General features: G+C 24.2%; 2 protein-coding genes across 2 annotated transcripts; one reads left to right on the top strand and one right to left on the bottom strand.

Annotated features, from left to right (window-relative positions):
* Positions 1 to 398: 398 nt before the first annotated feature.
* Positions 399 to 2,401, bottom strand: LOC112599534. The gene is made up of 2 exons (XM_025346461.1): positions 2,238 to 2,401; positions 399 to 738 (listed from the first exon to the last, which is right to left on the bottom strand). Exons 1-2 carry the CDS (start codon positions 2,399 to 2,401, stop codon positions 399 to 401), a joined length of 504 nt encoding a protein of 167 aa, XP_025202246.1.
* Positions 2,402 to 4,585: 2,184 nt separating this feature from the next.
* Positions 4,586 to 12,412, top strand: LOC112599532 (zinc finger protein 160-like; the record flags this gene model as incomplete). The annotated part of the gene is made up of 4 exons (XM_025346459.1): positions 4,586 to 4,854; positions 6,351 to 6,431; positions 6,619 to 6,776; positions 10,782 to 12,412. Coding segments are annotated over exons 3-4 (1,711 nt in total), but the record flags the coding sequence as incomplete, so codon positions are not given.
* Between the last annotated feature and the right edge of the window lie 9 nt (positions 12,413 to 12,421).

Here is a 12,421-nt window from a genome sequence, read left to right as displayed (position 1 = left end):
TTGACTTTTGTTTTATTTAAATTATTTATGTTTATTTTCGTTACGTATAGATACATAATTGTATTTAAATCTTATGAAAAAAATATGGTTTAATCTATTTCAATTTAATATTATAATTGTTATTCTTAATGAAAGTAAGATATAGATATAGGCAATCATTATCTTATCTATTGATAAAAGTAAAATATAATTGTCTTAGTATCTAGATAAAATATGTTGAGGTACCTACAACTTTACTATAACATACATCTTATATAAATACGATTTCAATTATAGATTCTCAACACACTGACTATATATTATATATTTATTATTAACGTGTAACTTATAAACGGTAATATAAATCATAACACAGTAAATCGCATACCTATACTGTATAATGCTATTTATTATATCATTTATTTCGACATTTCGACATTTCGACATTTCGAACGATTATCTTTGTCTCCGGGACAATATAATTTTATCACACGGTTTTCCGAGGGGGATAGAAGGAAAATTCCTTTCGGAAATTTTGAGTACTTGCCCACCGGCGACAATATTTTCCCGGTGATCTTCTTTGTCGGGTCTGAAATAAAACAATCGTTCTTGATCCTGAACCGATACTCGGTGGTTGGCATGGGAAACGCTTTAGGAAACATATAGTTCATGCACACTTGGAATAGACTGATATAGCACGTCTCTCTGTCGTCGTCGTCGTCTCCGGAGCTGCATTGGGAGCCGCCGCTATTCTGAGCACTGTTGCGTAGTGGTGAAAAAATTAATTTTCGTTATGGTTGTGATTTTGTGAGCGATTTTATTGTTAGCTCTCGATTTATCGTGTGCGTGACATGTAATGATATTGCAGTAATCATTGTGGATTTGTTAGTTTGAGTAAAAGTAGAACAATGCAAATTACAATAAGAACTAGTGAGAGTCGGCTGATACAATAAACGGTCAACAAAAAAATCGAATTAAGGGGTACGATAGAGCAGCTTTATTTCACTTGTTGATGTAAAAATATTTCTATATCGTTTTAAAACGTTAGATTAGATTTTACCCCGCCTATATATGTAGGTATACATTAAAGCACCATAATATACCAAATACCAATAATATCTACTGTATTGAGTAGGTATACACGAATAGTAAACACGGAAATGCTGTGCAAATTAATTCAATACATATACGCATTGCTATACTGTTAAGCCTATTTACAAATCAAGAGTGACTAATAATAGATCAATATATTAATTTACAATTTCTTAGTTAACAACTAAGAATAATATTATTAGAATTTTTTTTTTTTTGAAATTTTTATGAGTCAATTTTAATGATTTCTTAACAACACAATTGCCCATGGCTGTAGTTTTTACAAGCGACAACATGTAAAATAATAATATTACTATTGTTATTCTTATTTATTACTATTATTATTACATTACCAAATAGGTACATATTTTATATACCTAACTTCACGCACCTACCTAACTGTGAGGTGTCAATTTTCTATTGATAATTGGTCAATTGTTGCCAAACCACAAATTCGGTTAAGTAAATATTTGAAAAATAAAAACTATTCAAATACAAAATTCAAGGTGCGAAATACGGTCTCATTATAAGATTTAAAACACATATTGGTACTTTCAGTTTACGTTTGTCAAACCAACGAAAACGTTTTATTATGAAAAAAAGATGCACCCTGCTGCTTCCCATAACTACTAAATGACGCGCTTGCGATAAAAATCGTAAGATCACCATAAACTTTTTAGGCGATTATTTCAAGTGACGTTAAATTCATGAGTACACGTGTAATAAATTTCCGGATTCACGCATAATTAAATGCACGTGCATTATTATTAGTATAATAATAATAATATAATACGTGAAATTTTATTTTCAATACGTTTAGTATATTCCAATATTTTCAAATTTCTTACACAGCGGTGATCAGTAATCATCAATCAAAAAGTTATTTATTTTAAACCCAAACTATTTACTTCTTCCGTCCTGTTTTTTTTTTTTTTTTTTACAATAATACTGATAATGAAACATTTACTTTTAAAACTACTAACATAATATATAAATATATTTAACTTTTAATATTATATAATAATTTAATATGTTTAATAAATAGTATATTTTAAATACAAGTGAAATAAATGTCTGCGATATACCAAAAAATTAATCGTGAATCTTAGTTTACATTCAAATCCGGGAGTTCTACTGTACCTATATAGCTAAAGATTTGCACATACCTACTTTTTGAGAAACATACTGCGGTTTTCGTTTCAGTACTATTCCAGCAGTCTCTCGAACATTTTCGAAAAGATCTCATTATTCGGGCATTTTTTCTAAGTACGCTATTGTTAAATCGTATGGTTTCCTTACGACTAGTCGCAGAACTTGGACGAGAATTCATATTTTAAAACTTTGATAACCGCAATAAAATTAACTACTTTAAAATATACTGTCACAATATTGTTTACAATTGACCAATCGATAAAAATAATAAAATGTTTTATCAGCAGATGATTGCAGTACGCTTTAATATTATTTATTCCAACCAGAAAGTATATATTTTATTTTATAGTAAACTAATTTAAAATATAACACAATATTATTTTTTTTGTATTTAGTAAGAGCTACTTACCAATCATATTAAATGTAAGATGTAAATACACATTCAAAACTTAAGGACTAAACTATACTGATGCCGAAGAATTAAAACTTTCACTAATATATAAAAACCTTGTAACATGTTAAATGTTGAAATAATTAGTAATGATAGGTATAGGTACCTAATTGAACACGAGAGAAAAATATGTATAATTCAATAATTGTACATGAGTCAACTATTCATAGTAAATAAAATTATATTTCGTGATTTATACGTGGATTGAATTTTATTGATGATATTGGGTGACATAATATTTTTCTTTGATATTGTTGAATTGAATACTTATATATAATTATCAGCGATTTTCAGTTTCAATGAAACAAATCTAATTTTATCTTTGGACACCAGATGTACTTTTATTCAAAATACAGTAAATACTCTTTTTTGATGTATTGAACTTAATAAATACATGAAATAGTAATAACTTTTTCAAAATACTACCAGCTACCATCTAATAAATGGTAGGTAGTGATTTTTTATAATTTTGTTATTAATTTATAATTGATGGTTCTACCTCTTAATGTATATTAATACTAGATAATATAAAATCTTATTGAAATTAAATGTTAAAGCAACATATTAATAAATTCTCGTGTTTAAAGTTTTTTTATTTTCAATAATCAAAATATTTATTATTGTTTCAAAAATTAAGTTTCATATTATTGTCATGATAAATAAATGCAACTAATAAGGTGACATAATAATAAAGTTATAATTAAAAATAATTAATTTAAATAGTTTATCATAAAAATTGAAATACATAATTGAATAACTAAATAAAAAATAAACATTATAAATAGGTACACTGAAAAAAAATAAAGACAAAATAGATACAATAATATACTTATACATTAGCCAATTGCCTATTTCAAGAGACAGGTTTCTATGGTAGAGTAGTATTGTTTTTAAATTTACTTGTTTTGAACTTCTATATTATCAGGCAACCAAAATCAAATTAAATTTTATATCTAATGGACATGGTTTCAAAGTTGAAAATTCAACACTGACTGTTTTATAAACATTTAGAAATTTTAGTTTAGTGTAAGATAGGTATCTACTTTGTTTATGATATAAAATAATCAGGGGCGGATTGGCGAATTTTTTCGGCCCGGGAAATATGGGTCATTTTTTAGTCTATCAATTGTGTTATTTCATTTAATGCATATTAAATATTAGCTTAATACCTATAAAACTTGTACAAATTACAAAAATAGTGATTTACTTATTACATTGTTTAATTAGCAATATATAAAATTAAAGTAAGTATTGTATAAAAATCTTTTCCATAGTTGAGTTTATGAATATGCAATGCCAAGTTCAGAAAACAAAATTAAATATTTAAATAGAAACTTATAAAATGTTAAATCACATATGTTTAATACAAAATAAAAAAATTTAAAATTATTTTCCCATGTAAGTGCATTTTATTATTTCAATAGTAGTTTTTCTTAGTTTGTTAATCACTTTATGAGTTTTCATATGGCGAGTCAATCTTGATTTTACAACAAAGGCTTTACTACAGATGTTTTAAGGTGCCTTAATCAAGTTTGAGATAGGCCTAAATGTTTAGTCCATTTTAAAATCATTAATAGGCCACTTATACTCGTATACTAATACGCTAAAGCTGAAGAATTTGTGATTTTTAAATTTTAAAAAAACTTATTAAACTTATTTTTGATTTTATGTTTATTCTCGAAAATTAATTGGGACGATTTCAGAAGTAATTATGTCAATAATTCCTTGAGACTTGAAAATTGTGTTTATCTTTATTTTTAATCAGTATATAGGTCGCACATATAAATAATTATAAATGTTGTTTTAGCTCGCGTAATCAAATATATTTTTTTCTTAACATACAATAAATAATTGTCATTGGTTACATTAATAAAGTTATAAAAAAAAAAAATAAAACGTAACATTATTGGCAATATCTCATGTATACAAATTTTACGAAAATCACATTTTTGTATTAAAAATTATATATTCTCTTTGCGTTTCATTCCAGGTTATAACCATTATTGAGGTAATACGCTTATTTTCCCTCCAAGCAATGTATTTGTTTACATCGTATTTGATTGTTGTATCGTTGTATGTGATATCACGTAACGACCAGTCTTGTCTCTTGTGTACGTCTTGTATTTTATGGCTCCAATAATTAATTAATAATTAATGGAGAACAGCTTATTCAAGAACAGGTAAATACACGAGTTTTCTGTTAATCATTTGATCATGCTCTGCTTTACTTATTAATAATATAATTTCATTGTACACATACTTTTTTTATTATTGATCTTATTTTAAGCCCGTCAACTTAGGCCATTAGCTTTGGATAGTAACAGTAAGTTTTTTGTGTACGGTTTATATGGTTGGAACACGTGTGTGTAAGTGTGCGTCATGGATTCGTCACTAAGAACCCGGGTGGTCACCCATCCGAGAGCTGGCGATATCGGCTGATGCTTGACTTCAGAACACATTTACAGTGACTGAGGCCAATCACCGCGCCACACCAGATCATCACACATCCTTTTTTTATAGTGAATATTATTATACATTTTAACTTGAAGTGCTATTGAAAATGTATAAAACTTAAATTTTAACATTTTTATTGTAGTCACTTGGTATTGTAAATGTAATTTGTAATCAGTCAGTCAGTTTTAAGTCTCTCCTGAAAAATACAAAAAATTAAAATACAAGATATTGTCACTAAGGTAACAATATGTATACTTATATTATTTATTTTATTTAAATAAAAATATATTTTGCTATGGGTTTTTTTTTTAATTAATATTTAGTTTATTGTTATTTAAATTAACAATAAAATGCAATGTCCTTTTGTTTATAACTTATAGACTCAACAACTAATAGGTATATTTTTTAAATATTAGCTACCGATATTTTAAATATTTATTGTTGTTATAACTTTATTTATGGCAAAAAAATATGTTTCACAAAAAAAGTACAAAAACGCACCCTGCACCCTTTCTTACTACCAACTAGCAAAGGCTTGAATAATATGCAAAATATATGGAGTAGGTAATGTAGTGATTATCTTTAATTATATTGCAATTTTTTGTAATAGCTGTAACTTATTATTTTTTCTTGAAATATTAAAATATTTTATAAGAACTAACAAGACGTAAAGAGATATTGTCTAAATACTTTTACTATCATTATTCATTAGATTTTTCATTTGATAATTTTGTTATTATAAATCAATCTAAATACCAGAATATAATATCAAGTTTTACATATAATCAATAAAATATAAATTCAAAAAATTAACAAAGATATTAATTTGAACTTTGAAAAAGTAATTAATAAATTTTCCATGAAATCAAATTGAATATGGACTGCTTTATTATATTAATAGGTAGGTTAAGTATACTTATTAGACAAAATATCTTGTTACAATATTTTTATTGTTTAATAAAGAGTGACATTTGTATATATATAATATCATGGTACATAATTTCTTATTTTAATAAATGTATATTATGAGTAAATAATATATATTAATACATTAAAACACTAATAACTCGGCAAAACTGATTTTTTTTATTTTGTAAAATATCAAATTTGTATAGTAGTAGTTGGTATATTTTAGGCTTGCCCAGATCAAATAAAATTGTCAAACTGCTACTATTACCAATATAACTTATAAGTATATAATTTTTATGATTCATGTTTACAGTGATTGAAAAACAATAAAGAAGATATAATTTAATATGGAACAATTAAGAACAACTGTAAATGATTCCACAGTAAATTCCAAGTAAGCAAATACATTATTAGTGTAAAATTACAAAATATAATTTTAACCAAATGCTGTTTTAAAAGAACTTTATTTTCTAAGCCTATGTGTTATTATTATTTTATTATTTTATTTGTTTATTGTATCTAATTAAGACTGTAGTTACCTATCTAATAATAAATAATTAGTTTTTTGCAATTTATTTTAGGTACGGTCATATATCAAACAGTTCTATTGTTTGTTAGCTCCACTTATTAGACGTGATCACCAACTCATTCGTTTCAAGATGCTATCTAATACAATAATTAAAAAGGAATTCATTGATGAAACAGACCATAATAATGATAGTCAATCATTACAATCAGAGTAAGAATTATATTCATATCATAATTTAATAAGACATTTAAACATACTACATATTTTGATTTTAATAAAAAAAGTTTTTAAAACACTTATAAACATATCTTTTAATGTATAATTAATCATAATATTACAAATATTACAGTATACTATACTATTACTACACTTATCAACATTTTTTTTAATAATTACAATAATTTGGAAGTTTTCTGATGCTTAGTTGTATAAAAATATTTGACCACATTTAGCATTTTTATGTAAGTTTCAAAATCATATATTAAAAATATTCTAATTTAATATCTAAAAAATAGTTACCATATACAAATAGTTGCATATAAACATTTACTTAGCATAATAAACAAAGTTGGACAAACTAAAAAAATTAAGTTTCTTAGCTTGTTAGTTTAATTTTTTATAAAAAAAATGGGTATTATACAGTTATATATTATATAGTTATTATTATGCAGTATCAGTATACTGTTCATGATTTACTATTTAAAGAATAGTATACAAATGAAATACATGTTTATGTATATTTAACATTGTTTTAGTCAATAGTCATTTATTTTATTAATTCAGTATTTTTTTTCACCATATAATTTTTTTCTTTTTTATGAACAAAAAAGTGCACACAATATCTAGTTAATAATATATTTATATGCATAGGTTATATACAATTATACAATTTTAAAATAATTGTTAAAAATTATAAATTGTATAAATGCATTATACAGTGTTGACATTCATTTAAAAAAAAAAATAATAATCTATTTTTGTGATTACATATTTTATTACATAAAGAGTTAATAGTACATTAAATTTTAATATTACTTAAAATAATATATTCATAGTTAAAATACAAATGATCCATATTTTATAAATTAGTATTAAGTATTGTTTTAGATATACCTAGGATTTTTCCACAGGTCTGACCAAGATAAATTTCTAAAAAATGAATTATAACTTATATCATACTTAAATCATTTACATATATAACACTGAAGTATAATCACTATTTTTATTAACTATTTCAAAAATTAAGTAAACTTTTTACAATTCCAGTCAACATTTCGAAAGTGTATCATAACTTTTAATTCTTCATTTATTTTGTCGTTTATGTTATTGGTCATTTGGCTTTCAATAAACAACAAAAATCAAATCTTAGTTAAATCATTTTACTTCAAAATTTAGATTTCACTATTATTAATTTCATAAAAATAACTTTCCAACTATAAAAATTACAATAACATTATAAAATTTAAAAACCAAATAGTGTTTTGATTTTTCTGACTAAGAAAATGAATCCAATTAAAAACAATTTGAAGTGAAGCCTAATTATAATCTAGATATGTTTTTAAATACTTAAATTTCACAATTAAATTGTTTATAATTTACTTAAATAGCATTTTCTAAATACATTAAATTCTTCTTTAATTGATTAAAACATTTCCTATAGTAAAAATAAGATTTAAGGTTTATTGATTAAAACAATCATTGAAGTCATTATATGAATAATCTAAAACAATATTAAGACTTACAATTTTTATTATTCTTTTTTCATGTCAACAATCTTTAATGTTTACAGTAAAATCAATCTTTGTGGATACTTTACATTTTTTATATTCAAATATTACCACATTATTTTCTTCACAATAGTTATCAGTCTCACTATAAATTTTATAAAAAAATGTAATAACTGATTTTTAGTGTATTAATTTTTCTTTTAGGGATTGAATCATAGAAGATGTTAAAAATTTTTATTCTTCAACTTGTAAATAAAAATTTAATTTGATAATTTATTACTATTGATAATGTATAAAGCATATTTAAAGTAAATATAAATTCAAAAGTTTTAAATTTCAAAATTAAACTTCTAGATGTTTTAACATTTTAATATTTTATTGCATCACAAATAATTATTACTTATTTAATCTAAACTCAATTAATATTTCTAAAATGAATGTTTTCAATAAATTATGATCAATTAAGTTGAATTTATCTAGTGATCCCGATAATATTTCAGCAATATTTTTTAAAAAAATGTCTCTTATTTTCTTTGTTATTATAACTTTTTTTTTTTAATAAATCGATCCAAACTAATATATTTCTAGGTCAATAGTAGATGTCTTATGTAATACCAATTTTTAAAAAAGTTGACAAATCTCATATTTTTAATTAATGACCAATTTCTAAAATTTCAATTCTCCCTAACTTATTTTCTAAATTTGTCAGTAACAAAATATTTCCCTTGCGTGAGATATTTATTTGCAATGAACAACATGGCTTTTGACCAAAACACTCATTTGTAACTAATTTATGTATTTTTAAACAAACTATCTTGAACGCTTTTGATGATAAAACTCAAGTAGACATTGTATACACTGACTTTGAAAAAGCATTGATAGTCAAATATCAATTATTAGTAAAAAAAATTAGAATCAATTGTTTTTAATAATCTGTTTCTTTCTTGGGCGAACTCTTTTTTAATAAATTGTACTTAAATTGTAAAATATGAAAAATTCACATCAAATTTTATTTAAGTTTTATCTAGTTTCCTCCTCCAAGGAGATCATTTATCATTGTTACTTTTCACTTTTTTCATCAATGTTATTATTAATATTTTAAAACACTCTAATTGCTTATTATTTGCTAATGACACTAAACTTTTTAAAAAAAAATGAAGCGTATTAAAGATTTAATTAACTTTAAAGTTAATCTAGATAATTTTTATAAATGATGCTATGAGAATGGTATGACATTGAATATTAACAAATTTTCCACAGTTTCTTATTCATTAAAAAAAAAAAAAAAAAAAAAACCTCTTATTTTTATTACTATATGAATAAACTCAATTTAGCTGATAACACTACATCAAAGATTTAAAAGTGATATTTGATTCAAAATTGACTTGTAATTATCATGTTGATTATGTTCATAACAAATCATTTTTGAAATTAGGTTTTTTAAAATGCATGTGTATAGATTTCTTCAATAGTTCAGCATTAAAAATGTTATATTTTTCATTAGTTAGGTCTCAAATAGATTATGCTACATTAATATGGCACACTGACAATATCAATCAAAATATGAGCCTTTCTGCAATTCTAAATAATTTTTTAAGGTATCTATCATATTAATGTAATGTAGAAAGAACACCTTATTTAGAATATAATACAATTGGTTATGTTTTTTTAATTTATCCTTTAAAAAACAGATGCTTTGCATTAAATTTAAAATTCTCATTCAAATTATTGCATAATTGATTGATTGTTCAAAACTGCTTGAAGAGTTAAATTTAAAGTAAATACAATTAACTCCAGAAACAAACCTACGTTCTATCTATCAATTGTTAAAACCAAATCTATATTACACTGCCCTTCTAACATTTTAATGTCTACAAATTACACTATTACATTTTGATCTGTTCCTTAACCACTTCTGCAAAGTTTTTTTTTTCCATTTTTATTATTTAAATAATACTTACTAAATGTATTGTTAATTTTAACAGAATCGTACTTTCTCATCTTTATTTCTATTATTTTTCTTTTTTTCCTCTTTATCTAAATAGATATGTTACTCATTATTTATTATTTGTTATGCCTTTAAAAAATAACATATATATTTCAATATTTGTATATCACTACATTAATTATTATATGTTATTATTGTAATTGGATTTTATTCTATCAATAAAGAATAAATAAATGAAAAACAATTGTTTGAATAGGTAGAATAATATTTTACTTTTAATTCTGTGGTAATAAGTGTTGAGTGGAATAGGTTATTGAGAATAAAAGCAATTAAATGTTTATCTCGGATAATATATTTTTGTCTCCTTACACTTAGATTAGAACGAAAAAAAGGATATATTAACAAGAGTACTACTTGTAATATTTGAGTATTGTTAAAATAATAACTTATCTTTTCTGGGTGAGAAAATAATCAATAATTTTCAAACATGATTACTTTACAGATAATAAAATATAAAAATAAAATTATTTTCTTTTTTAGAATTGCATGTGAAACTGAAGAAAAAGTCAACTCAAATGATATTGAAATAAAAATCGAAAACGATGTTATCGATGGGTATGAATATAAAAGTATAATAACTATCGAAAACAACTTTTCGGAATTGATTACTCGTTTGAATTCGGAAAAAAACACTATATTAGAAGAAAATACTTTAACATGCAAAATTTGCTGTGAAAAATTTACTGATGAATTAAGTTTGAGAAGACATATGAAAATAAATAATAGAAACCCCACGTTTACGTGTGATAAGTGTAAACAATCGTTTCATCATAAGGCACAATTCATTAAGCATATTTTAAATCATACAGAAAAAAAATCTAACAAATGTGGTGTTTGTAATAAAATTTTCACTAACAATAAATATATGAAAATACACATGAGGATTCATACTGGAGAAAAGCCGTATAAATGTGATACATGTAATCAAAAATTTGGACATAAAGCAAGTTTTAATGTTCATTTGAAAATGCATACCGGGTTAAAACCTCACAAATGTGATTTCTGTAATAAATTATTTGGTTTAAAATCACATTTGAAAAGACATTTGATAATTCATACAAGTGAAAGAGAAAAGCCATTCGTTTGTGACATTTGTAATAAATCTTTTTATAATAAATCACATTTAAAAAGACACAAATTGCTTCATTCTGCAGAAAAACCTTATAAATGCACTGTCTGTAATAAACAATTTTTTGACGTAACCCGTTTAGAAATACACTCAAACATTCATACTAATGAAAAACCTTATAAATGTAAACTTTGCAGTAAATCATTTATTTTAAAAACTGATTTGACAAGACATATTATAATGAATCACTCGATGTTGGAACCTCCCAAATGTATAGACTGCCATATGACATTCAGTAATACTACAAAACTAAAGTTACATATGTTAGTTCATACAGAAGAAAGGCCATACAAATGTAATATCTGTAATAAATCATTTTCTGTAACTACTTCTCTAAATTTACACATGAAAGTTCATACCGGAGAAAAATCTTTTAAATGCAAAGTATGTGATTATAGCTGTAGAGCATCGTCTGCCTTATTAGTTCATAATAGATTTCATACGGGAGAAAGGCCCTACAAATGTGATTTATGTAATCAAGCATTTGTTACTCGTTCATTTTTGAAAACGCATCGAATGAAACATACAGGAGAAAAACCTTATAAATGCGACATATGTTCTAGAACATTTATTCTGAAAACTGGTATGAGAAGGCACATTATGAATTATCATGATAAATTAAAACCTTATAAATGTAATGTTTGTAATAATTCATATACTTCAGGATCAAATTTAAAAAAACATATGAGAATACACACTGGAGAAACCCCTTTTACTTGTGGTATCTGTAATCAATCATTTCGTACTAAAGCACTCATGACAACTCATATTACAAAACATACAAGAGGAAACGATTACAAGTGTAAAATATGTTCGAAAACATTTCCTTTTAAATACAGTTTAGATGTTCATATGAGAATTCATACCGGCGATGAGCCATATAAATGTGATATATGTTATAAAAGATTTCGTTTTAAAGCATCTTTTGATATTCACCAGACTATCCATACTGGATTGAACACTCATGAATGTGATATCTGTAGTAAAGGCT

This window comes from Melanaphis sacchari, unplaced genomic scaffold (genome assembly GCF_002803265.2).
Source record: "Melanaphis sacchari strain LSU unplaced genomic scaffold, SCAv2.0 Contig536_pilon_pilon, whole genome shotgun sequence".
NCBI lineage: Eukaryota > Metazoa > Arthropoda > Insecta > Hemiptera > Aphididae > Melanaphis > Melanaphis sacchari.
The sequence above is the reverse complement of the archived record's forward strand: the minus strand, read 5'-3'. Positions and strand labels throughout refer to the sequence as shown.